At 42.9% G+C, this 24,900-nt stretch overlaps 1 protein-coding gene across 1 annotated transcript in view; it reads right to left on the reverse strand.

Moving 5' to 3' along the window:
- Positions 1 to 2,418: 2,418 nt before the first annotated feature.
- The window catches only part of LOC311228092 (exosomal polycystin-1-interacting protein-like), a 41,762-nt gene continuing 19,280 nt past the window's right edge, over positions 2,419 to 24,900 (reverse strand). Inside the window, exon 3 of the mRNA XM_084314003.1 lies at positions 2,419 to 5,135. Coding sequence (XP_084170129.1) covers positions 4,242 to 5,072 — 831 coding nt within the window. The 5' untranslated portion in view covers positions 5,073 to 5,135 and the 3' untranslated portion in view covers positions 2,419 to 4,241. The remainder of the gene's footprint in view (positions 5,136 to 24,900) is intronic.

Below are 24,900 nucleotides of genomic sequence, written 5' to 3' on the forward strand. Positions count from 1 at the left end.
TCTCTAGCGTTCTCTATCATTCTCTAGTGTTCTCTAGTGTTCTCTAGTGTTATCTAGCGTTCTCTAGCGTTCTCTATCATTCTCTAGTGTTCTCTAGCGTTCTCTAGCGTTATCTAGCATTATCTAGCGTTCTCTAGCGTTCTCTAGCGTTCTCTAGCGTTCTCTAGTGTTCTCTAGCGTTCTCTAGCGTTATCTAGCGTTCTCTAGCGTTCTCTAGTGTTCTCTAGTTTTCTCTAGTTTTCTCTAGCATTCTCTAGTGTTCTCTAGCGTTCTCTAGTGTTCTCTATCGTTCTCTAGTTTTCTCTAGCATTATCTAGCGTTCTCTAGCGTTCTCTAGTGTTCTCTAGTGTTCTCTAGCGTTCTCTAGCGTTATCTAGCATTCTCTAGCGTTCTCTAGCGTTCTCTAGTTTTCTCTAGCGTTCTCTAGCGTTCTCTAGCGTTCTCTAGCGTTATCTAGTGTTCTCTAGTTTTCTCTAGCATTCTCTAGCGTTCTCTAGCGTTCTCTATCGTTATCTAGCGTTCTCTAGTGTTCTCTAGTGTTCTCTAGTTTTCTCTAGCGTTCGCGTTCTCTAGAGTTCTCTAGCATTCTCTAGCGTTCTCTAGCGTTCTCTATCGTTATCTAGCGTTCTCTAGTGTTCTCTAGTGTTCTCTAGTTTTCTCTAGCATTCTCTAGCGTTCTCTAGCGTTCTCTAGCGTTATCTAGCGCTCTCTAGTGTTCTCTAGTTTTCTCTAGCGTTCTCTAGCGTTCTCTAGCATTATCTAGCGCTCTCTAGTGTTATCTAGTGTTCTCTAGCGTTCTCTAGCGTTATCTAGCGTTCTCTAGCGTTCTCTAGCATTATCTAGCGCTCTCTAGTGTTCTCTAGTTTTCTCTAGCATTCTCTAGCGTTCTCTAGCGTTATCTAGCGTTCTCTAGTGTTCTCTAGTTTTCTCTAGTTTTCTCTATCATTCTCTAGCGTTCTCTAGCGGTATCTAGCGTTCTCTAGCGTTCTCTAGCGTTCTCTAGCATTATCTAGCGCTCTCTAGTGTTCTCTAGTTTTCTCTAGCATTCTCTAGCGTTCTCTAGTTTTCTCTAGCATTCTCTAGCGTTCTCTAGTTTTCTCTAGCATTCTCTAGCGTTCTCTAGCATTCTCTAGTGTTCTCTAGTTTTCTCTAGCATTCTCTATCGTTATCTAGCGTTCTCTAGCGTTCTCTAGCATTATCTAGTGTTCTCTAGTGTTCTCTAGTTTTCTCTATCATTCTCTATCGTTATCTAGCGTTCTCTAGCATTCTCTAGTGTTCTCTAGTTTTCTCTAGCATTCTCTATCGTTATCTAGCGTTCTCTAGCGTTCTCTAGCATTATCTAGTGTTCTCTAGTGTTCTCTAGTTTTCTCTATCATTCTCTAGCGTTCTCTAGCGTTCTCTAGCATTCTCTAGTGTTCTCTAGTTTTCTCTAGCATTCTCTATCGTTATCTAGCGTTCTCTAGCATTCTCTATCGTTATCTAGCGTTCTCTAGCGTTCTCTAGCGTTCTCTAGCGTTCTCTAGCGTTCTCTAGCATTATCTAGCGCTCTCTAGTGTTCTCTAGTTTTCTCTAGCGTTCTCTAGCGTTCTCTAGCATTATCTAGCGCTCTCTAGCATTATCTAGCGCTCTCTAGTGTTCTCTAGTTTTCTCTAGCATTCTCTATCGTTATCTAGCGTTCTCTAGCATTCTCTAGCGTTCTCTAGCGTTATCTAGCGTTCTCTAGCGTTCTCTAGTTTTCTCTAGCATTCTCTAGCGTTATCTAGCGTTCTCTAGCATTCTCTAGTGTTCTCTAGTTTTCTCTAGCATTCTCTAGCGTTCTCTAGTGTTCTCTAGTTTTCTCTAGCATTCTCTAGCGTTCTCTAGCGTTCTCTAGCGTTCTCTAGTGTTCTCTAGTTTTCTCTAGCATTCTCTAGCGTTCTCTAGCGTTCTCTAGCGTTCTCTAGTGTTCTCTAGCATTATCTAGCGCTCTCTAGTGTTCTCTAGTTTTCTCTAGCATTCTCTAGCGTTCTCTAGCGTTCTCTAGCGTTCTCTAGTTTTCTCTAGTGTTCTCTAGCGTTCTCTAGCGTTCTCTAGCGTTCTCTAGCGTTCTCTAGCGTTCTCTAGTTTTCTCTAGCGTTCTCTAGCGTTCTCTAGCGTTCTCTAGTGTTCTCTAGTATTCTCTAGCGTTATCTAGCGTTATCTAGCGTTCTCTAGCGTTCTCTAGCGTTATCTAGCGTTATCTAGCGTTCTCTAGCGTTCTCTAGCGTTCTCTAGCGTTCTCTATCATTCTCTAGCGTTCTCTAGTTTTCTCTAGTTTTCTCTAGCGTTCTCTAGCGTTCTCTAGCGTTCTCTAGCGTTCTCTAGCGTTATCTAGCGTTCTCTAGTGTTCTCTAGTTTTCTCTAGCGTTCTCTAGCGTTCTCTAGCGTTCTCTAGCGTTCTCTAGCGTTCTCTAGCGTTCTCTATCATTCTCTAGTGTTCTCTAGCGTTCTCTATCATTCTCTAGCGTTCTCTAGCGTTCTCTAGTGTTCTCTAGTGTTCTCTAGTGTTCTCTAGCATTCTCTATCATTCTCTAGTGTTCTCTAGCGTTCTCTATCATTCTCTAGCGTTCTCTATCATTCTCTAGTGTTCTCTAGCGTTCTCTTTAGCACCTTAGCACCATCCAAAGCATTTCCATCCTTTCTGATTAGGGTAGTTGGTCTTTTGACGCGTTGCGGTGTAACTATCTCACACACACACACGCGCGCCACATTATAATTTTGAGAATCAAACATTGCTGACGACGTCACAATGTTTACTGGCCATCGAAAAGCTTCAGGGTTCTGGAATTCTTGAAAAAACATTCTGAGAAAAGGGTCAAATCTTTGTGACAACACAAGATAAGTCGTACCGTTACAACCCTTTTGAATCTCCCTTCTTAAAGCAGCATAATAACACAGTTGTAGCTCTTTGCACATCGACCTCTCATTTCAAACTTTGACTACACTTATTTCCAGACTCCATGACGTGGTTCTGGTACGGAGCCCTGAAACCCAGCCCTAGATTATCTGGGTGCATTCCAGCTCAGCCACATTGCAAGTCAGCTGCTATGTCTGACAACACCTGGGCAGGGGTTGAAGATAAAAACCTGACCCCCCCCCCCTTTGGCAGCGATAAATGGGAACTGGAACATCTCATCCGACTATGAGCGCAGTTGTGCAGTTTGTGTCATATCATCATTCTAGCTCGATTATGTAATAATACCGGGAACATCCCATTCATGTGTAGCAGATGTGCTCGGATGCAATAGCAGTACAGAGCAGCATAAACTCAGTGACACATGGGGGGGATATTAGACCACCTGTTTCTGCCCTGTGGGGGTTTAGCATTCAGGGCTTGAGATAGAATTTAGAAAATGACCAATGGCAATTGAAACCTGTGGAGTTCCAGAATTCCAAGATATAAAAAAAAAACTTAGAATTTTAGCTATTAGTACGGCATGACCTTCCACACAATGAGGGTGGAACGCCAAGGCGGCAGCAAAGCAGCAACAACAATGAGGATGGAACACCAAGGCAACAGCAACGCAGCACACATGTAAAACAATGAGGGTGAAACACCAAGGCAACAGCAACGCAGAACACATGTAAAACAATGAGGGTGAAACACCAAGGCAACAGCAACGCAGCACACATGTAAAACAATGAGGGTGAAACACCAAGGCAACAGCAACGCAGAACACATGTAAAACAATGAGGGTGAAACACCAAGGCAACAGCAACGCAGAACACATGTAAAACAATGAGGGTGAAACACCAAGGCAACAGCAACGCAGAACACATGTAAAACAATGAGGGTGAAACACCAAGGCAACAGCAAAGCTGCAACAACAATGAGGATGGAACACCAAGGCAACAGCAAAGCAGCAAGAACAATGAGGGTGAAACACCAAGGCAACAGCAAAAGCTGCAGGCATCTATGTGTCTTCCTGAGGAGAAACGACGTGCCTGAAAAGGACATAAATTCCACAGGAAGCTCGGAACCCGCGAGCAGGCCTGCATACATGTCGTATTCCCTTCCCATGATCTACAGTATATCCAATCACACAGAGGGAGAGACTCCATGCAGAATACATCAGATGTGGCCCGTCCTTCTTTCTGTGAAGAGGAGTCCTAGTATAGATGGAGGTTCAGAATGTCCGGCTGTATGAGGAATGGATGAGCCATTTTGTGCTTTGCGATGCACTGTGATCGTGAAACGTGGCCTTCGTGAAGTGTGTGTATAGTTAGTAGATGAAGGTGAGGATGCAGTCCCGCTGAGGTTCCGGGGCCGGTTTGTTAGGATCCGTGGGCCCCCCGTCCTGGGGCTCCGAGGGGGGCAGGGGGGGCAGGGGTATGGCCAGGTGGGGGAACCGCTCTGAGAGGGTGGCCACGGACGGACCCACCACACTGTACGCCTTCAGGGGGGAGAGCCCGTTCAGCACTGCTACATCTAGCAGTGTCACATGGAGGGTGGAGGAGGAGGAGGAGGAGGAGGAGGAGGAGGAGGAGGAGGAGGAGGAGGAGGAGGAGGAGGAGGAGGAGATGGGATCAGTATCCAACATGCCGCCAGGCCACAGGGCGGCGACTGTGATGTCCTGGTCCGGGTGAGTGGCTCCCGGAGCCGCACTGTGGATCCTCAGTGTCCTCAGGCCGAACAGAGCCAGGTGTTCGCCGCCGAGCGCGCTCCCCGCCCCGCAAAACGACAGGCGCAGGTCGCCGACCGTGCTCCCGTTCAGCAGCTCGTGGAGAACCCAGGGCTCCCTCAGCCAGACGGTCAGTCCTCCGGGCTCCCTCAGCCCAGCAGGGGGAAGCGCCGAGCGCGGGACGGTGCGACAGCTACACAATAGGTTGGCCTGGGCCTCGTTGCAGTCCTGGATGCGCTCGGAGCAGCTGCAGTTCCGCAGGCTGTGGCCGCCCGGCGCGCCGCTGTCGAACAGCAGCGTGCTATTGGTCGGCTGGGGGGCGTAGGCGGTGGGGGCGGGCTCTGTCGACGGGGTGACGGGGGACGGGAGGAACAACACCCACAGTAACCATGGTAACAGGGCAGAGGAGGTCCTGTTTAGAGACATCTCCATGGCAACCAAGCAGACTACATCTTCACGGAGTGGAGACACTGGAGTGTAAGGAGATGGGCGAACCTGTTGATGATGACAGGGGGAAACCATATCAGGACATCAGCATGATCATATAGACATACTACACATTTAAGATTAACATTTAAAGTATTAATCACACACATTTTCATATAAATAAACGTCTGTTTTACTACTCTATCACTAATTGATACATATGACACAAAAGTGATTTCTGCCTGTAACCAGTTCATGAATGTTTTTACATTTGCTGTTCTCTCAGTTGTAGGACGTTCCTGTTGTAAACACTGGTGTCTTCTGGTAGGACATTCTTGTTCTAAACACTGGTGTCTGGTAGGACATTACTGTTCTAAACACTGGTGTCTTCTGGTAGGACGTTCCTGTTCTAAACACTGGTGTCTTCTGGTAGGACATTCTTGTTCTAAACACTGGTGTCTGGTAGGACATTACTGTTCTAAACACTGGTGTCTTCTGGTAGGACGTTCCTGTTCTAAACACTGGTGTCTGGTAGGACATTACTGTTCTAAACACTGGTGTCTTCTGGTAGGACGTTCCTGTTCTAAACACTGGTGTCTTCTGGTAGGACGTTCCTGTTCTAAACACTGGTGTCTGGTAGGACATTACTGTTCTAAACACTGGTGTCTGGTAGGACATTACTGTTCTAAACACTGGTGTCTGGTAGGACATTCCTGTTCTAAACACTGGTGTCTGGTAGGACATTACTGTTCTAAACACTGGTGTCTTCTGGTAGGACATTCTTGTTCTAAACACTGGTGTCTTCTGGTAGGACATTCTTGTTCTAAACACTGGTGTCTTCTGGTAGGACATTCTTGTTCTAAACACTGGTGTCTTCTGGTAGGACATTCTTGTTCTAAACACTGGTGTCTTCTGGTAGGACATTCCTGTTCTAAACACTGGTGTCTTCTGGTAGGACATTCTTGTTCTAAACACTGGTGTCTTCTGGTAGGACATTCTTGTTCTAAACACTGGTGTCTTCTGGTAGGACGTTCCTGTTCTAAACACTGGTGTCTTCTGGTAGGACGTTCCTGTTCTAAACACTGGTGTCTGGTAGGACATTACTGTTCTAAACACTGGTGTCTGGTAGGACATTACTGTTCTAAACACTGGTGTCTGGTAGGACATTCCTGTTCTAAACACTGGTGTCTGGTAGGACATTACTGTTCTAAACACTGGTGTCTTCTGGTAGGACATTCTTGTTCTAAACACTGGTGTCTTCTGGTAGGACGTTCCTGTTCTAAACACTGGTGTCTTCTGGTAGGACATTCTTGTTCTAAACACTGGTGTCTGGTAGGACATTACTGTTCTAAACACTGGTGTCTTCTGGTAGGACGTTCCTGTTCTAAACACTGGTGTCTGGTAGGACATTACTGTTCTAAACACTGGTGTCTTCTGGTAGGACATTCCTGTTCTAAACACTGGTGTCTGGTAGGACATTCCTGTTCTAAACACTGGTGTCTTCTGGTAGGACGTTCCTGTTCTAAACACTGGTGTCTGGTAGGACATTACTGTTCTAAACACTGGTGTCTTCTGGTAGGACATTCTTGTTCTAAACACTGGTGTCTTCTGGTAGGACATTCCTGTTCTAAACACTGGTGTCTTCTGGTAGGACATTCTTGTTCTAAACACTGGTGTCTTCTGGTAGGACATTACTGTTCTAAACACTGGTGTCTGGTAGAACATTACTGTTCTAAACACTGGTGTCTGGTAGGACATTACTGTTCTAAACACTGGTGTCTGGTAGGACATTCTTGTTCTAAACACTGGTGTCTGGTAGGACATTACTGTTCTAAACACTGGTGTCTGGTAGGACATTACTGTTCTAAACACTGGTGTCTGGTAGGACATTACTGTTCTAAACACTGGTGTCTGGTAGGACATTACTGTTCTAAACACTGGTGTCTGGTAGGACATTACTGTTCTAAACACTGGTGTCTGGTAGGACATTACTGTTCTAAACACTGGTGTCTGGTAGGACATTACTGTTCTAAACACTGGTGTCTGGTAGGACATTACTGTTCTAAACACTGGTGTCTGGTAGGACATTACTGTTCTAAACACTGGTGTCTTCTGGTAGGACATTCCTGTTCTTGATAAAATCTTGATTAAAGAAATGTGCATGTACAAGATGGAGGCTTGTGCGTAAATCTTCTCTTTTCTACCTGAAGTTGAACCTAAAAGATGTTTCTGACACAATTTTTAACTGTGAGATTGCTATGCTATTGCTGAATCTTCAGTCATATTTGATCTGCAATGTTTAGTCTGAAAGTTACATCTGAATTTCGTTGGATGTTACAGAGGCTCGTGCACCACTGCTGGATGCCCCTTACAGGCACAGAAACAGCCCAATGAGGACAGAAACAAAGAGGAATAGAGGCTGCTAGAATTCAGTGAATGAGTTTTCAGCAAAAAACTTCAAAGACATGTTTATGGGACCTCAAAGATCTATATTAACTTGTTGAAAAGGACAAAAATATGTCTGGTAGAACGTTCATCTGGCTCACAGGAAGAGCTGTATGACACCAGCAGCAACAGCAGTTAATTTGGAATGAATAGAAGACTAACTTAGTCGGTAACGTGGCTTTTCAAAATGGAAAGCAAGTCAACACAGTGCAAAGACACAACAGCAATGACCGTTTATTACCAATAGCAATAGATGTCGCCAAAAACGAACATAAATGAGGATCTTGCTGATGACTCATTTTAGTTCACCCAAACTAAAGATAAAAACCTTATCCGGAGTGCTATCTATCAATCCAGATGGTTTCGGTGTGATTCACCTGGTTTGGGGAATATCTGCTGTGGAGCTGTGTGCTGTCACTCCACTCGGTTTGTAACGCTCAAAGCACCCAAAACAGACATTTGAAAAACTCAAAACTAGGCACATCACTCCCCATTGAACCCTGTTGACTATACTCTAGGCTCTGTTGCCCATACTGTACGAACTCTGAACTCTGTTGCCTAAACTCAATTTATACTTATCTACTGCCTCCACTGTCTACAACTGCCTTACACTGTAATCATAACTACCTACCTCAACCTTTTTATCCTTTATTTACCCCGGATGCTCTTTTTCAGCTACGCCCTGCTTCACATTCACACAGTTCACATTCACACCTGGGAGCTGCCCAGTACAACCACAGTCTGACACCGTTGGCCACTGAGCAACTCCACTGGAGCAGTTGGGGGTTAAGTGCCTTGCTCAAGGGCACTTCAGCGGTTGGTGTTAAGGGTACGGGAGAGAGTTATTAATTCACTTCCACAGCCCCGATTTTTCCTGCCGGTCTGGGAGGATCGAAACGATGACCTTCCGGTCACAAACCCGCTTCTCTAACCATTAGGCCACCGCTGCCCTACTACACTACAGACAGTAGTGAAAGGGTTCAAAAAAAGGATCTATGGTATTGTTTCACATTAGATATATTGAAATCCCTTACGGCGTTGAAACTGTTGAACAGGCTACTACAGACCCGAAAAGACCAAACCAACAGGAACGTCACAACATCTCAGAACTCTCCGGTCCTCAATGAGTCACTTCTCTCCTTCCCTTCATAAACACAAAATGCCAAAATGACACACAAAGAGCCTCTCTCTTTCCACGTCCTACAGTAACCTGCTTCTGATTTGCGTCGGTGTGTTTTTACAGCGCGAGCGGAGGCCCAGCGGCGAGACGCGCGGCCAGCTGAATCCAGATCTTTATTTCCAGTCCAGCCTGTGGCTCCCGCACTCATAATTGAGCCACTTATTTTTTGCTTCCTAACTTTATTGGTGGAGAGAGGACTCTTCCAGGCCCCTGGGCTACTGGATGGCATACGGAGCCGTCTATAAAGAGGAGATGTGCCATGCAGCTCTGTGGCGGGGAGGCAGCGGCTGCAGCCACATTAAAACAGGCAGGAAAAATAAAACACACTGCCTCCTTTCTTCCCCCCATTTAGGGGACGGCAGGGAAAGTGGGATAAGCAGCGGTCTTGACTTCCAGAACCCACTGTTTTTCCCCTTTCGTTGTTGGGTTTTTTTCATCTTTTTTTTTTTTACGGAGGAGAGAGGACTTTCCGATGTTTCGATTGGCAGTCGCAGCGCTATAGGCAGACTGGGGTTTGGTCAGGCGATCCTGGTGCTGGTCAGACTATCTAATGTTGTATCTCTCAGAGCAGGAAGTGGACACCTGCCCAAAGACATCTACTTCCTCTCTACAACATATAGAGTCCAAATCCTACATATCACATCCCCTTTATATACAACAATATCATTCACAATATGACGTGTTTTCAAGAGGCTAGTTCAGATGTGAAGTTAAGCCTGGGAACAGATAATAAAGTGGGTCAGACTGTGTCCATATGTATTAGACTGTGGCCATACTTATTAGACTGTGTCCATACTTATTAGACTCTTTCCATACTTAGACTGTGTCCATACGTATTAGACTATGTCCATACTTATTAGACTGTTTCCATACTTAGACTGTGTCCATACTTATTAGACTGTGTCCATACTTATTAGACTATGTCCATACTTATTAGCAGTGATGGGCAGTAGCTAGCTACAAGTAGCGACGCTACATAGCTTAACTACATTTTTCGGTAGCGTGATGGTAGCGTCGCTACTTTTGAATCAAGTAGCGTTCTCTGTAGCGCAGCTAGTTTTCGAATCAAGTAGTGACGTAGCGTCAGCAAAACGCTACACGCTACATATCCGGAGAAACAGACACACAAAAAAAATTGTGTCTTCGGTCCTGAGAGTGTCGTGTTCTCCTGTCCTGCAGCTGGATACTATTGGAGAAAACCCACTATGATTGGTTGGTTGGTTTAGATATGAGTATGACGACTCACAATTAGGCCAAAACATTACAGGTAGGCCAATCAGAGGCAGGATAGGGCGGGACATGCCACTCCAGCTCGGCAAACCAGGAAGTAAAAAAAATCTAAACACAGACCATGAATGAATGAATGAACCAGTCCGCGCGAAATAGCAGAAGGATTCGAAGTTTCCAGGGCTGATGGCATTGATGAAGATGATGTCAATAACAACAATGCCTCTCCATGGCCCTATCTGGAAAAATTTCTGAGTTTGACTGAAAAAACGCCTAAAACATATGTGTTTATTGTGTCAGCCAAAAACGAAGCTTCTCTCAACTTCCCACACGTCCAGCACTAACTTGAGAACACATATATTCAGGTAAGCTGATGAAAAGCTTTACATAAACATTGTCAACTGTTCCCAAACAGCACACAAGTCAGTGCACTTTTTGTCAACAGATTTAACTAACATGTTTCACTGTAGGCAGAAAATGAACAATATTATGGGGGTGGAGAAAAGAAAAAACAAACTACCATAAATAGTACATACACTTAGAGGGAAAATATCACCTAGAGCAGTGGTTCTCAACCTGTGGGTCAGGACCCCCAGGGGGGGTCCCCACATGATTTTGGGGCCATGGAATGTTTTGTGAGTTACATATTTAAATTAAGGCTGTCAAATATATCGTGTTAATATCGCGTTAACTCCCGATTCTATTAATGTCACTAATTTTTTTAACTCAAGATTAACTAAAAAAAAAAAAAAAATTTTTACTAGGCTTCACTCAGGTGTATTATTGATGCTCTCATTGATACTATGTTTGTTTCTGAAGTGTGTGTGTGTGTGTGTGTGTGTGTGTGTGTGTGTGTGTGTGTGTGTGTGTGTGTGTGTGTGTGTGTGTGTGTGTGTGTGTGTGTGTGTGTGTGTGTGTGTGAGATATAGAGAGAGAGGGGGGTGAGAGAGATGAGGAAGGGGCAAAAGAGAAAAAGAGCTAGGAGAGTGTGTGTGTGAGGGAGAGAGGGGGGTGTGTGATTAATCAGCCCTTGTGTGTGTGAATGTAACAAGTTCCTAACGTTTTCTTTCCCCTATTATTTCATGCACACTTTATTCATTGTTTTAAATTATTATTTTCTTTTAAGTAATTTTGTGCATCACTCTGTTTTGAATTTGATGCAAATTTGCAATGCATGAGGATCATCCTTTTGTGTTAAATGGCTGCACAAAGCAAGCATTTGTTGACTCGCATGTTGATAAGAGTATTAAAACTTGGAACTTGAAAAAGATCTGTTTAAGGTATAAAAAAAAATGTAAAAAAAAATGCGATTAATTTGCGATTAATCGCGAGTTAACTATGGACAATCATGCGATTAATCGAGTTAAATATTTTAATCGTTTGACAGCACTAATTTAAATACATTTGGTCATTTAGCTGACGCTTTCATTCAAAGCAACTTACAAATTGTGTACAACAAGTCAGCAGGAGTGGTACATATCTAGCAGCCAAGGATAAGTAGTATTGTTTGTCTAGCAGTGTCGAGCTTGATTGTTATACTCTTGAGTACATACTGTACTGTAGTAGTATAGACATATTAGCATAGTTGGTGGTAGTATAGACATGGTAGCATAATAGTAAAATGCAATAAGACAGTTGTTATTATTAGTTAAAATTCAGATATTGAAGAAGTGTGTTTTTGGTTGATAAAGTGGGCAGGTTTCAGCTAGGAGAGGGTATCAGGCAGCCAGAAGATGCAGAGTTTAGGGATAAATAATACATGAAGATAGAATAGAAAAGAAAAAGACCATTAAGACCATTAAAAGTAATCAACAAACTATACTATACTATAAAAACTGATCAAACCAAATGGTCTCTTTCTTTTCTTTTGTAGAGGCTGCACCCAGCTAAACTTGCCTTCCTGGATTTTGTACATAATACAAGTTCATGTTAAAAGGATGACACAAAAAGCCAGACCGAGGGCTTGTTTCAGTTTTATAATAAACAATCAAACTGAGATTTTTTTTTTCCTGCCTATTTGTTTGGTGGAAACTTGATCATGAAGTAAAAAAAAAAGTAGTGCCGATGTAGCTAGCTATTTTTGCCATGTTCTTGTAGTGTAGCTTGCTACATTTATCTGGGGATAGCTTCCATTGTAGTTGAGCTATATTTAATCGAGAGTAACTTGTAGTGTAGCTTGCTACATTTTCCAAGTAGCTTGCCCATCACTGCTTATTAGACTATGTCCATACTTATTAGACTTTTTCCATACTTATTAGACTGTTTCCATACTTAGACTGTGTCCATACTTATTAGACTATGTCCATACTTATTAGACTGTGTCCATACGTATTAGACTATGTCCATACTTATTAGACTATGTCCATACTTATTAGACTGTTTCCATACTTAGACTGTGTCTATACGTATTAGACTGTTTCCATACTTAGACTGTGTCCATACTTATTAGACTGTTTCCATACTTAGACTGTGTCCATACTTATTAGACTGTTTCCATACTTAGACTGTGTCCATACTTATTAGACTATGTCCATACGTATTAGACTGTTTCCATACTTAGACTGTGTCCATACTTATTAGACTGTTTCCATACTTAGACTGTGTCCATACTTATTAGACTGTTTCCATACTTAGACTGTGTCCATACTTATTAGACTGTTTCCATACTTAGACTGTGTCCATACTTATTAGACTGTTTCCATACTTAGACTGTGTCCATACTTATTAGACTGTTTCCATACTTAGACTATGTCCATACTTATTAGACTGTGTCCATACTTATTAGACTGTGTCCATATTTATTAGACCGTGTCCATACATATTAGACTGTGTCCATACTTATTAGACTATGTCCATACTTATTAGACTGTTTCCATACTTATTAGGCTGGTTTCTGCTGTGTTTCTGGAGGCTCACTGCAGTGTATTCAAACAGCTACAACTGTGTTTGGTAAGAGGTAGAAAAGTGCTGGCTACAGCACACAAGAACATGCACTCATGCCCAGGATATGATGTCATAATCCTCTGTGTTGTAGACTCTATAGGGCGAGTGGTCACAGTACATACTGGAAACCAGCGCAGCAACTTGCTGTCCAGCGGTGTCTGTGGCTCCATGCCTGTGACTCAGTGTGGGTGAGTTTACTGTCACGATCAGGGCTCGAGCCTGCCAGATGAGGAGCAATCAGCGCGGCTGCAAGGGATTACCTAATCAAGCGGCTACTATATCAACTGGCAGATCCTGTCATCCGGTGTCGCAGTGTTAAACTGCCTTCCCAGGTACGACGTCTCGACCTGAAGCCCTGCTACCCGCTCTTGTTGTTATTCCCTGTTCTAACCTCCCTCTCTTGTGCCCAAGGACCTCCGTTCCAGCGTGCCCGTCTGGACCCCTGGTGCTGGACTACGGAGTTCCTGTTCTCAACCCCGACACAGCCGGTGTCTACCATCCTCCCGCACTGCACTAGGAGTGCACCTGCTCAAGGACCATTCTCTCGTACTGCACAAGGAGTACACCTGTGCTACCCCCCCAAGAACATTCATCCCCGTCTGTTGTACATTCCTACATGTGATTCTTGTCTGCTTGGGGGAAACAATTAAAACACCCTAAACCGCTCCATTCTCTCTCCTCCTGTGTTCGCTATTGGGCTCCGCAAGAAACCCTATCCTCACATTTACATTGTTTACATTGTAATTGTAATATTATTTGGGATTCTCAAATATTCTGTCCACGCCATATTTCCATTCACACACAGAGACAACAGAAGTAGCCAGGTTGGTTAAAATGTCTTGCATGTAACATAAGCCAAATGTGGCTCAGGAAATACTGTTGAGCCTACAGTAACACTCTTTTTCACATCATGTACATTTAAACAGATTCTGCCCATGAAGGTAACTGTCAAGTAATGTAAGGGCTGAATTAATAAAACATACAAGTTTAAAATAAAACGGAGAGATTTTGACACGATGTTGTTCTGTTTGACACATTTCCAGCGTTGTGCATGATTATAAATGTCAAGAATGACGAACAGACATCTTTACCTCTTGCAGTGTGACATAATCAAAAGTTGTCGGGATGTCCCACAACACCCTGACAAAAAGTCTACCTTGTTAGAATTATTTTTCCTTTTTTTCTTCTAGTGTGACAATTCCATACGAATTCGACTGTGTCCATAATTAGACTGTGTCCATACTTATTATGGTTCAGAACATATATCAAAGGGAGAAAATATTATGTCAGGCTTGGAGATCATTCTTCTGAGAAACATGACACCTACTTCGGAGTTCCACAGGGGAGCTGCCTTGGTCCATTATTATTCTCACTATACATGTTGCCACTTGGAGACATCATTAGAAAACACAATATATGTTTCCATAGTTACGCAGATGACATACAATTGTACATCTCTGCTGAACCAAATGATCATGCAGCTATTAACTCCATTTCCGCCTGTCTCTTAGCAATAAACAAATGGATGACAAACAACTTCCTAAAATTAAATGAGGACACAACTGAAATCCTACTAGTCGGTCCTATAACAAAAAGAGAAATGTTACAGAGCAATATGGGGCAACTTACTCCTTGGATCAAACCCGAAGTTACAAGTATTGGTGTTATAATAGACTCAGACCTAAGCTTTAAATCACACATCAACAATGTGACAAAAACATCATTCTTCACCTTAGAAACATAGCTACGGTACGGCCATTTATAAATCAAAAGGACAAGGCTTCCGGTAACATTTAGAATCTATTTCAAGGTCCTTCCCCTTATATACAAAGCACTAAATGGAACAGGACCAAGCTACATTGCAAATTCTCTAGTCAACTATGTGCCTTCAGAACTGCGCCCTGGGAAGGAGGTTTGCCCTGAAAGGGAGGTTGGAAGTGTCAAAGTGGGTATCGAACAGGAAGGAAGACTGTCGAGTTCTAAACTGTGGATACCAAACAGGGAAGGTAAAGACAGCTTTAGTTTAAACTGTTAAACAGTCCTTCAGAATGTTTTATTGCACTGCACTATTGCATAATTTCACTCTGTCCATTTTACTTTTTATTACAGGTTCTAAACTGTCAGGTATTGAACTTAGTGGGTATCAAGCAGGAAGAAAAACTGTCAGGCTTTAAAACTGTGTAGGGGACCTAGGCCTAGAACTGCACCCTGAGAGAGGGAACTGAGCCCTGAGAGGGAGGTTTGAAGGGTCAAATTGGGTATCAAACCAAAGGGAAGACTGTCAGGTTTTAAACTGTGGATATCAAACAGGGAAGGTTACGATGGCTGTTAAACAGTAATCCAGAACTATTTTATTGCACTGCACTGTTGCATCATATTACTCTGTCTATTCTATTCTATTCTACTATTTTATTGCACTGCACTATTGCACTATTTTACTCTGTATATTCTATTTTACTCTTTTTATTATTGTCTATCTTTAAAACTACAATATAATCAAACCATAAACAAGGTGGCCTATTGGGATGTTAGATCCTAATGTGAAAAACTGTGATAGAACCCACCTCACCCCTGCCCACTTTGACAACCTAGGATGGCTTAGAGTAGACGACAGAGTACAGCAACTTGCAATGGGCCTGGTCTACAAGATATACTACATGATTAAGGTACCCATGTACATGTCAAAATACTTCCCAAAGGTCAGTGAATACCACGACCACAACACCAGAGGGAGCTCCACAAATCATGTTAAACCGAGATTCGGCTCAAACAAGGGACTAAACTCGTTTCGCAATTATGCCACATCAATGTGGAACGCCCTACCCACAGCTGTAAAGGAATGTAAATCACTACCCACTTTCAATACCACTCTCAAAGAGCACCTACGGGAGGCTGCAATTCGAAACTGGCCCCTGTAAATGTCCTAACCCAACCCCCTCCAATGTACAGTAAATGTCCTAACCCAATAATACACGAGACCCTCTTCTTAAGACCAAGTAAGGTTTAGTTGATAATCCAATGTACAGTTACCCCCACCCAACCACCTCCAATGTACAGTTTACCACCCCCCCCTCCACCCCACCTACCCAACCTCCTCCAATGTACAGTTTCTTCGTCAAATGTATATACTCTCTTTTTTAGACTCTTTTTGTATCACAAACAGTACTGTATTTGTAAATCTGGTATGTCGTAAATGTATAGATGTAGCAGTATTGTCTATCTGTATGTCATGTATGTCATATATGTTATGATGAATTGAAAATGGGGGACCCTGATGTAAACAAGACGAAAATCTTTCTCTGGTTTGCATCCCCTTAACAATTGTGTGTATTGAGCTGTACTGTATTGTACCCATTCTGCAATCTGTTAATAAAATGTTCAATCAATCAATCACATGTCTGCACTTTATGTGCTCATTTATCATTTTATCTTCTATCGTCTTTTTTCTGTTGTGAAGCACTTCTGCAATTCTTGTATGAAAGGTGCTATACAAATAAAGCTTATTATTATTATTATTATTACTATTATTATTATTATTATTATTATTATTATTATTATTATTATTATTATTATTATTATTATTATTATTATTATTATTATTATTATTATTATTATTATTATTATTATTATTATTATTATTATTATTATTATTATTAGACTGTGTCCATACTCATTAGACTGTGTCCATACTTATTAGACTGGATTTATACTTATTAAAATTAAACTTGGTTCATACTTAATAGACTGTGTCCATACTCATTAGACTGATTCCGGCATAAGACTTAATTCTCACCACTCATTGGCTGAGAGAGCTCAGCAACAGACCCAAGGGAGCAGCCAATGAGTGACAAGAATGAAGATCTATGCTTATTAGCATAGACGACAACGTTTTCTGATCTCAGTAAATACTGCACTTATAAACACCAACATGTGTTGCTATTGTCATTACTAAGATATTTAGTCCCCAACACATTTAAATAAAATGTCATGAATTCATGCCTTCTCTTACACCACGCAGCTGCCATTTAGAGGAGCTATTCAGATAGATGAAGCAAACTGGTTTGTAGCTGTGTGTCTTTGGGAAATACACAAAACGTTTTTATTAGGGCTGTCAGTTTATCACGTTAATTACATTAATTAATTACACAGCAAATTAGCGCGTTATGAAAATTAACTCAAAATTTATTTAAAAAAATTTCATACTTTTCTTTATAATTTAAATATTTTTTAATCTCATTCATTCCATAAGAACGTAGAATACACATTTACAGTCAGACTTTTTTTTTAATATGGTCCATTTGCATGTTGTTGGTATCTGATTCTAGGGACATCTATGGATCTCAGGGAATGTATTCCCAGTGTCAGAAATACTGTGTCTGTTACTAGGCTTGAGTAAATTGTAATGAACCAAATGAGAATATCAATTCAATATATATATATATATATATATATATATATATATATATATATATATATATATATATATATATATATATATATATATATATATATATATATACTTTTTCTCCCCATTTTTCTATTTTTCTCCCATCCCAATTTCGTATTATTCAATTTGACCCTCCCCTGTCTCGAACGTTGTTAGACCATGCCTCCCACTGGTCGGCTGCAATGTGGACGAAGCCTTGCATCACGTGTCCCCTCCGGTACACGAGGAGGCAGCCGTCGCATCTTTTCACCTGCACAGCGCTATCTCTCAGCGGCGAGGAGTAACGTGTGGGAGGCACACGCTGTCCCCGTTGCTTCCTGATTCTGCTGTACAGGCGCACCAACCGACCTGTAGGAGTCGCTGTCCACAACGTCCGATCCCCACCCACCAGCTTCCCACCCCCTAATACTGCCAATTGTATTAGTATGAACGACCAGCCAAGCCGGAAGCAACGCCGAGAGCTGGGCTCGAACCCAGCATCTCCTGCGTTAGTGGCGAGCGCCTTGCCCAAAAAAATCTTTTTTTTCATCTTTGACTGTGAATAACACCATGCTAAAATTGACCAGACCTGAAAAATCTAAGCAAATTAATAAATGGAAGATGATTAAACAGAAGGTTTTTTTTAGATACAGTACTGAATTCTGCCATCCGGACACATGCCATTTGAAATATGATTATAGAATATAGAATCAGGCCTAAAATGGTTATGCGATTAATTAATTACAAATCCTGTAATTAATTAGATAAAATTTTTTAATCACCTGACAGCACTAGTTTTAATTTTTTTATTCTATTTTATTCATAGTTTTAAGCAGAAAGCCCAAACGCTGAGAATGTAATATTGCAAAATGTCATAGTCTTCCTAGTAAAGTGTAGGGGCTCTGGAATCAGGGGGGCAGGCCCAAATGGAATGTCTCTTCATCATGTTATCATCATGGGAATATAAACACCATATCCAGAACCGTAACCATTACTCATATTATCTATAGAAGCAGGAATATTACTTATTAAGTGTTGCTCAGTCTGTCTGTATGCTGGCAGGCATGTGTGGGATGTTCCCCTTGACACCTGATCTTCGCTAAGTAGCTGACCCAACCTGGAGCTAAGCGCCGTTAGCTTACAGTAGCTAGTCTGCTCTGCTCCTTCCTCTCTCTCTTACCTCACTGCTAATAATATTAGTCACCATCCTCTCCAGCTGTTCCTCAGCCTCTCTCTCTCATAACCTGTCCCTGTTCCTTTCACCGCCCTACTCTTTCTTTCCTTCTTTGCCTCGCTCTCTCCTCCTCCTCTCTCCCTCCCTCTCTCGATTTCTCTCTCCCCTCTCTCTCACTCTCCCCCTCTCTATCTCCCATCTCTCTCTTTCTCCCCCTCTCTATCTCCCCCTCTCCCTTCCCCTCTCTCTCCCTTCCTCTTTCTTCCTCCTCTCTCTCTCTCTCTCTCTCTCTCTCTCCCTCAAACACCTTTCCTTAGCCTCCTCCTCTCTTGCTTGCCTTCTCTATCTCTCATTTCCTCTGTGTCTTCCACTCCCCCCTTGTCTCCCTGTCTCTGTCTCTCTGACTATCTGTCTGTCTTTGCTCGTCCTCCATGTCTATTCCCTTTTAGCCTCGTCCCTGATACAGGCTGCAGCTGCCAGACCGGATGCTGAGAGAGAGAGAGAGAGAGAGAGAGAGAGAGAGAGAGAGAGAGAGAGAGAGAGAGAGAGAGAGAGAGAGAGAGAGAGAGAGAGAGAGAGAGAGAGAGAGAGAGAGAGAGAGAGAGAGAGAGAGAGAAAGAGAGAGAGAGGGGGGGGAGAGAGAGAGGGACAGAAGGAGAGAGGGAGGAGGGAGAGAAAGAGGATAGAGGCAGAGAAGGGGAGGACATAAAGAGGGAGAGGGGTCAGAAAAAGAGTAAGGAATAGACAGAGCGAGAGGGAGAAAAAGAGAGACAGAGAAAGAGGAGGGAAAGAGAGAAGGGGAGAGGGACAGACAAAGTAGGGGGGTGAGAGAGAGGGATGGAGAGAGGGAGATAGAGGGATAGAGAGGACATAAGACGAGAGAGGGAGTGAGAGCAGGGCAGAGAGATTAGAGGGGTGAGAGAGAGGGATGGAGAGAGGGAGATAGAGGGATAGAGAGAGGACATAAGGAGAGAGAGGGAGTGAGAGAAGGGCAGAGAGATGTGAGAGGGGGGCAGAGAGAGTGGGGATGGAGGGAGGGAGAGAGGAATATAGAGAAGGGGGAGAGGGTGAGGGCAAGAGAGAGAGAGAGAGAAATATAGAGAAGGGGGAGAGAGTGAGGGCAAGAGAGAGAGGAATATAGAGAAGGGGGAGGGAGGGAGGGCAAGAGAGAGAAATATAGAGAAGGGGGAGGGAGGCATGGCAAGAGAGAGGAATATAGAGAAGTGGGAGGGAGGGCAAGAGAGAGAGGAATATAGAGAATGGGGAGAGAGTGAGGGCAAGAGAGAGAGAGGAATAATTATAGAGAATGGGGAGAGAGTGAGGGCAAGAGAGAGAGAGGAATATAGAGAAGGGGGAGGGAGGGAGGGCAAGAGAGAGAGAGGAATATAGAGAAGGGGGAGGGAGGGAGGGCAAGAGAGAGAGGAATATAGAGAAGGGGGAGGGAGGGAGGGCACGAGAGAGAGGAATATAGAGAAGGGGGAGAGAGTGAGGGCAAGAGAGAGAGAGGAATATAGAGAATGGGGAGAGAGTGAGGGCAAGAGAGAGAGGAATATAGAGAAGGGGGAGGGAGGGAGGGCAAGAGAGAGAGGAATATAGAGAAGTGGGAGGGAGGGAGGGCAAGAGAGAGAGGAATATAGAGAAGGGGGAGGGAGGGCAAGAGAGAGAGGAATATAGAGAAGTGTGAGGGAGGGCAAGAGAGAGAGGAATATAAAGGGGGAGGGAGGGAGGGCAAGAGAGAGAGAGAGGAATATAGAGAAGGGGGAGAAAGTGAGGGCAAGAGAGAGAGGAATATAGAGAAGGGGGAGGGAGGGAGGGCAAGAGAGAGAGGAATATAGAGAAGGGGGAGGGAGGGCAAGAGAGAGAGAGGAATATAGATAAGGGGGAGGGAGGGAGGGCACGAGAGAGAGGAATATAGAGAAGGGGGAGGGAGGGCAAGAGAGAGAGGAATATAGAGAAGGGGGAGGGAGGGCAAGAGAGAGAGGAATATAGAGAAGGGGGAGGGGGGGAGGGCACGAGAGAGCGGAATATAGAGAAGGGGGAGGGAGGGCAAGAGAGAGAGAGAGGATTATAGAGAAGGGAGAGGGAGGGCAAGAGAGAGAGGAATATAGAGAAGGGGGAGAGAGTGAGGGCAAGAGAGAGAGGAATATAGAGAAGGGGGAGGGAGGGCAAGAGAGAGAGAGAGAGGAATATAGAGAAGGGGGAGGGAGTGAGGTGTCTGTCTGCTTCTCCAGACTGTTCTGGCTTGTTGAAAAAGGGAACACAACGCATTCCTCTGACATCATAATCCACATGTAGCCGCAAGCTCCCACCCAAATATCCTCCCTTCCTCTCCCCACCTCTCTCTCTCTCTCTCTCTCTCTCCATTTCTCTCCCCACCTCTCTCTCTCTTTCTCTCCCTCCACCCCTCCCTCTGTCTGGTTCCATGTCTCCATTCTCACGTCCTCTCGTGTAACATGTGCTCATAGCCTCAACAATACAGTCAAAATACAGCATGAAGTGTGTACCACATGTACTATTTTGTAATACATGTACTATTATGTACTAAGTGTACTATTATGTACTACGTGTACTAGGGATGAGTACCGTTCACATTTGAACCGATACCGGTACCTGTGAATCGATACCGGTACCCAACGGTACTTTTTTCTGTACTTTTGTCACTAAAAATGTAATCTACCTACCTCAGTTGTAAAAAAAAATTCAAAACATAATATTTAATAAATAAATAATGTATTATTATTACTTTATTATTATTTACATCTTACTGATGTAAAGCACTTTGAACTGCAATCCCCTGTATGAAAGGTTCTATAGAAATAGTTATTATTATTTATTTAGAACAACATATATATATATATATATCAGTCACACACATATCTTTAAATGAATGTTATGTTTATTTAAAAATATATGTTTAACAAATTAACTAAAAAAGGTACACATCTATATATTTAAATACAAAATAAATAAAGGTATTGTATTTTACAAAATAACAAGTATAAAACAAGGGTAAACAAGTCAAATACACATCTATATATTTAAATAACAAATAAATGAAAGTATTTTACAACTGATTAAACAAACAAACAATCTAGCAGCAATGAACTACTCCACTGCTGATTGAGTATTATAGCGGTTCTTTTCGCTCCACCCCTGCTCTGGTCTTACATAACAGCCTGTGGCTTGTTTACCGACGTCACATCCGCTACTCTTCTGTCTACTCTTAGCCTACGGAGCTAACGTTATGTCCGACGATTAGCTAATGTTAGCTTAACGTTAAATAAGTTACAAATATGTGAAACTATATGGAAGGAGTAAGCCGACCGCTAAAAAGAAAACCCACCGTGGCAGCACGAGCACATAATAAAATAAAGTTTCGAAAGGAGTGGAAGTTTGGAGATAGTAGCAGAGAACAAGAGCAGAGGTGGAAAACGTTCTAACAACCTGCCCACTGTACCAAGATATCAGAGACATAACAACCTGCCCACTGTACCAAGATATCAGAGACAAGTATAGTCCCCATGAATTGCAAACACCCAAAGAGAGTTTGAAAACATGTATTGTGGCGTTGACATTAACACTTTGAGTGCCAGCGACGAGATTTATCGTTAGTTCATGCCAACCGTTGAGTGCCAGCCGACGAGAGATCTCGTTTTTAATTGTTATTTTTTTTATTATCGATTTGAATGATTTGAATTCATATTTCATCAATCTAGTCTCACGTTAGTGCTGCAAACTCTCTCTGAGCTCCATTGGGAAAATACCGCCCCCCCCTATCGTCTCTCCCTGTTGTACTGCACCCCATTGGATTAGACTGAATGAAACACATGGGGGGGGGGGGGAATCCAGCTTCCTCATTTTACTTCTCGGGCAAGCCACCCGAGAGGATCCAAGTCATTTCCGAGCCCCAAAACAGGGTGGAATACATATTTCCAGTATCCAGCATTGGATCAATAAACACGATCGATATTTGGAATGGCGATCAGGAATTGGAATAATCTTTTTGGAGAACATCTGATCTGAGGTAAGGAATCTATTTGACCAGTCTTAGGATAATCAGAACTTTTTTCACAGAGATATCAGCGTGTGCCATATGTGTGTGTGTGTGTGTGTGTGTGTGTGTGTGTGTGTGTGTGTGTGTGTGTGTGTGTGTGTGTGTGTGTGTGCTGATCAGGAAATAAGAAATTAGATTTTTCAGCCCGCTTATATAGCATGCATAAGTACACTATACTATCGATAATCTAGTGTTTATTTGCGGCTAGGTGGTGCAGTGGCCAAGGCGCTCGCCTTGGCCACTGAATATTCCAGTAAAGGGCGTTTATCACAGAATCTTTATATTTTCCTGAAACTTTCAAAAAACGAGTTTTTCAAAATGGTATAAAACGGAAATTAATCGATTAAAAAACAATCCGTTTCGACAATGTTGACGGCCAGATTAGACACATAGCCATAATTTAAGACGTAGTTTATGCGTTCACAATTATGAGAGCGCTATCATTGAAGTGGGTGGTGGCACTCAAGGGGGTAAATAGGAAAACACGGCTGGCACTCAACCTGTTAACGTACGGTTTCGTTTTGCGGTAAACAAAACGTGACGTCATCTGACTTTTTTTCTTCTTCTCATAACCGAAAGTAGGCACCATTGGATCTCACGTGAATCGATACTCTGTAGTACCGACGTGTTTCGGTAGGTACCTTTAAAAGTACCGAATTTGGTACCCATCCCAAACGTGTACTATCACGTACAAGCGAAGTGAGACTGTAACCTATGTAACTTAAACAAGGTATCACACATAGGAATCCCAAGTAAAAAATTTAAGTATATGTCCTGAAAGTATACTTTGTATACTTTAGTATACTTTTTTATTCAGAAAGTATTCTAAAATCCATATAAACTTATAAATCTATATCCACTTCCATTCATTTGTGCTAAGCTAGGCTAGGTTTCAGTGTGATAGCTTTCTACTGAATGCACAGAAAGGAAATTGGTATCTATCTTCTTGTCTGACTCTCCCATCCCAATTTCGCTGTGCCAATTCACCCCTCCCCTGTCTTGAACGTTGCTCGCAAATGCCCCCCACTGGCCGGATGTAGGGAGGATAGAAGCCTTGCATCACGTGTCCCCTCCGATACACGAGGAAGCAGCCTGTCACATCTTTTCACCTGCCACGTGTGGGAGGCTCACACTACCCCCGCCATTTCCTGTCTCTGCTGTGCAGGCGTCCCCCAACCGACCTGTAGGAGTCGCTGTCCACAACGTCCAGATTACCACCCATCGACTTCCACCCGCTAACTCTGCCAATTGAGTTAGTATGACGGCCAGCCCAAGCCGGAGGCAACGCCGACAGCCGGATTCGAACCCGGTGTCTCTTGCGTAGGTGACGAGCGCAATGTCCGCTGCGCCACCCAGCCGCCACTCTGGTGTTCTTTTCAAATGAATCCAGAAACCAAGTCACTCAACCGTGCAGTTATATGTCTTTATTAGGAGCTCTTTAACTGTTCCATTTTGAACAGGCCAATTCAATGAAGGCATTTAACTGTATATAGACTACCGCAACACTTCCGGTAATCTGAAATCATGAGAGAGAGGGCAGGGAGAAAATGAATGAATGTGGATGAGAGCCCACGGAGTCTCTCTGGATTGTCCAGAGATCTAGGTTTATCAATCTGAGCATGCGGAGTTCAAGGCTCTCATCCACATTCATTAATTTTCTCCCCCCGCTCTCTCTCCCATGAGCTCATAGTAACACGGAAGTGCAGTGGTCTATACTGGTTGAGTGCCTTGGTTTCTGCTTTTCTGTATTTAAATCATAATTTTGATGTCTTTTTTGGTTACTTTTGCTTACCAAAATAGTTTAGATTTAGATAGGCTTTATATACTTTTTACACTTACAACATAAATTACTATGATACTAAACATGCTTTGAATTAGTACATGCTACAATTATACTCTCGGAAAGGTACACATGGGTAGAAATAATATACATTACATTTAAAAATACATTTAACACATTAACCGCTTATCAAGCGGGCAGAAAAGTGGCAATTTTTTTACTTGAACTTGAGGACTGCATACTTTTTTTGCAAACCAAAACAACATACTTTATACTTATAGCACATGCATGAGCCTGGTCTCTTTTGAAAGATGACATTCTGAAGTTTCGGATTCCAGAAGAAAAAAAATTCACGTTTACTGCTAACGTAATAGAGTTACATAGGTCTGAACTTGAGTTGTAGAAAAACTTGTTACTCAAGTTTTTTTCTTTTTTTCAAATTTTTTCTCCCATCCCAATTACCCGCTGTGCCAATTCTCCCCTGTCTTGAACGTTGCTCGCATATGCCCCCCACTGGCCGGTTGTAGGGAGGATAGAAGCCTTGCATCACGTGTCCCCTCCGATACACGAGGAGGCAGCCTGTCACATCTTTTCACCTGCCAGCG

The sequence above is a fragment of the Notolepis coatsorum genome (assembly GCF_963971535.1).
Source record: "Notolepis coatsorum genome assembly, chromosome: 5".
NCBI lineage: Eukaryota > Metazoa > Chordata > Actinopteri > Aulopiformes > Paralepididae > Notolepis > Notolepis coatsorum.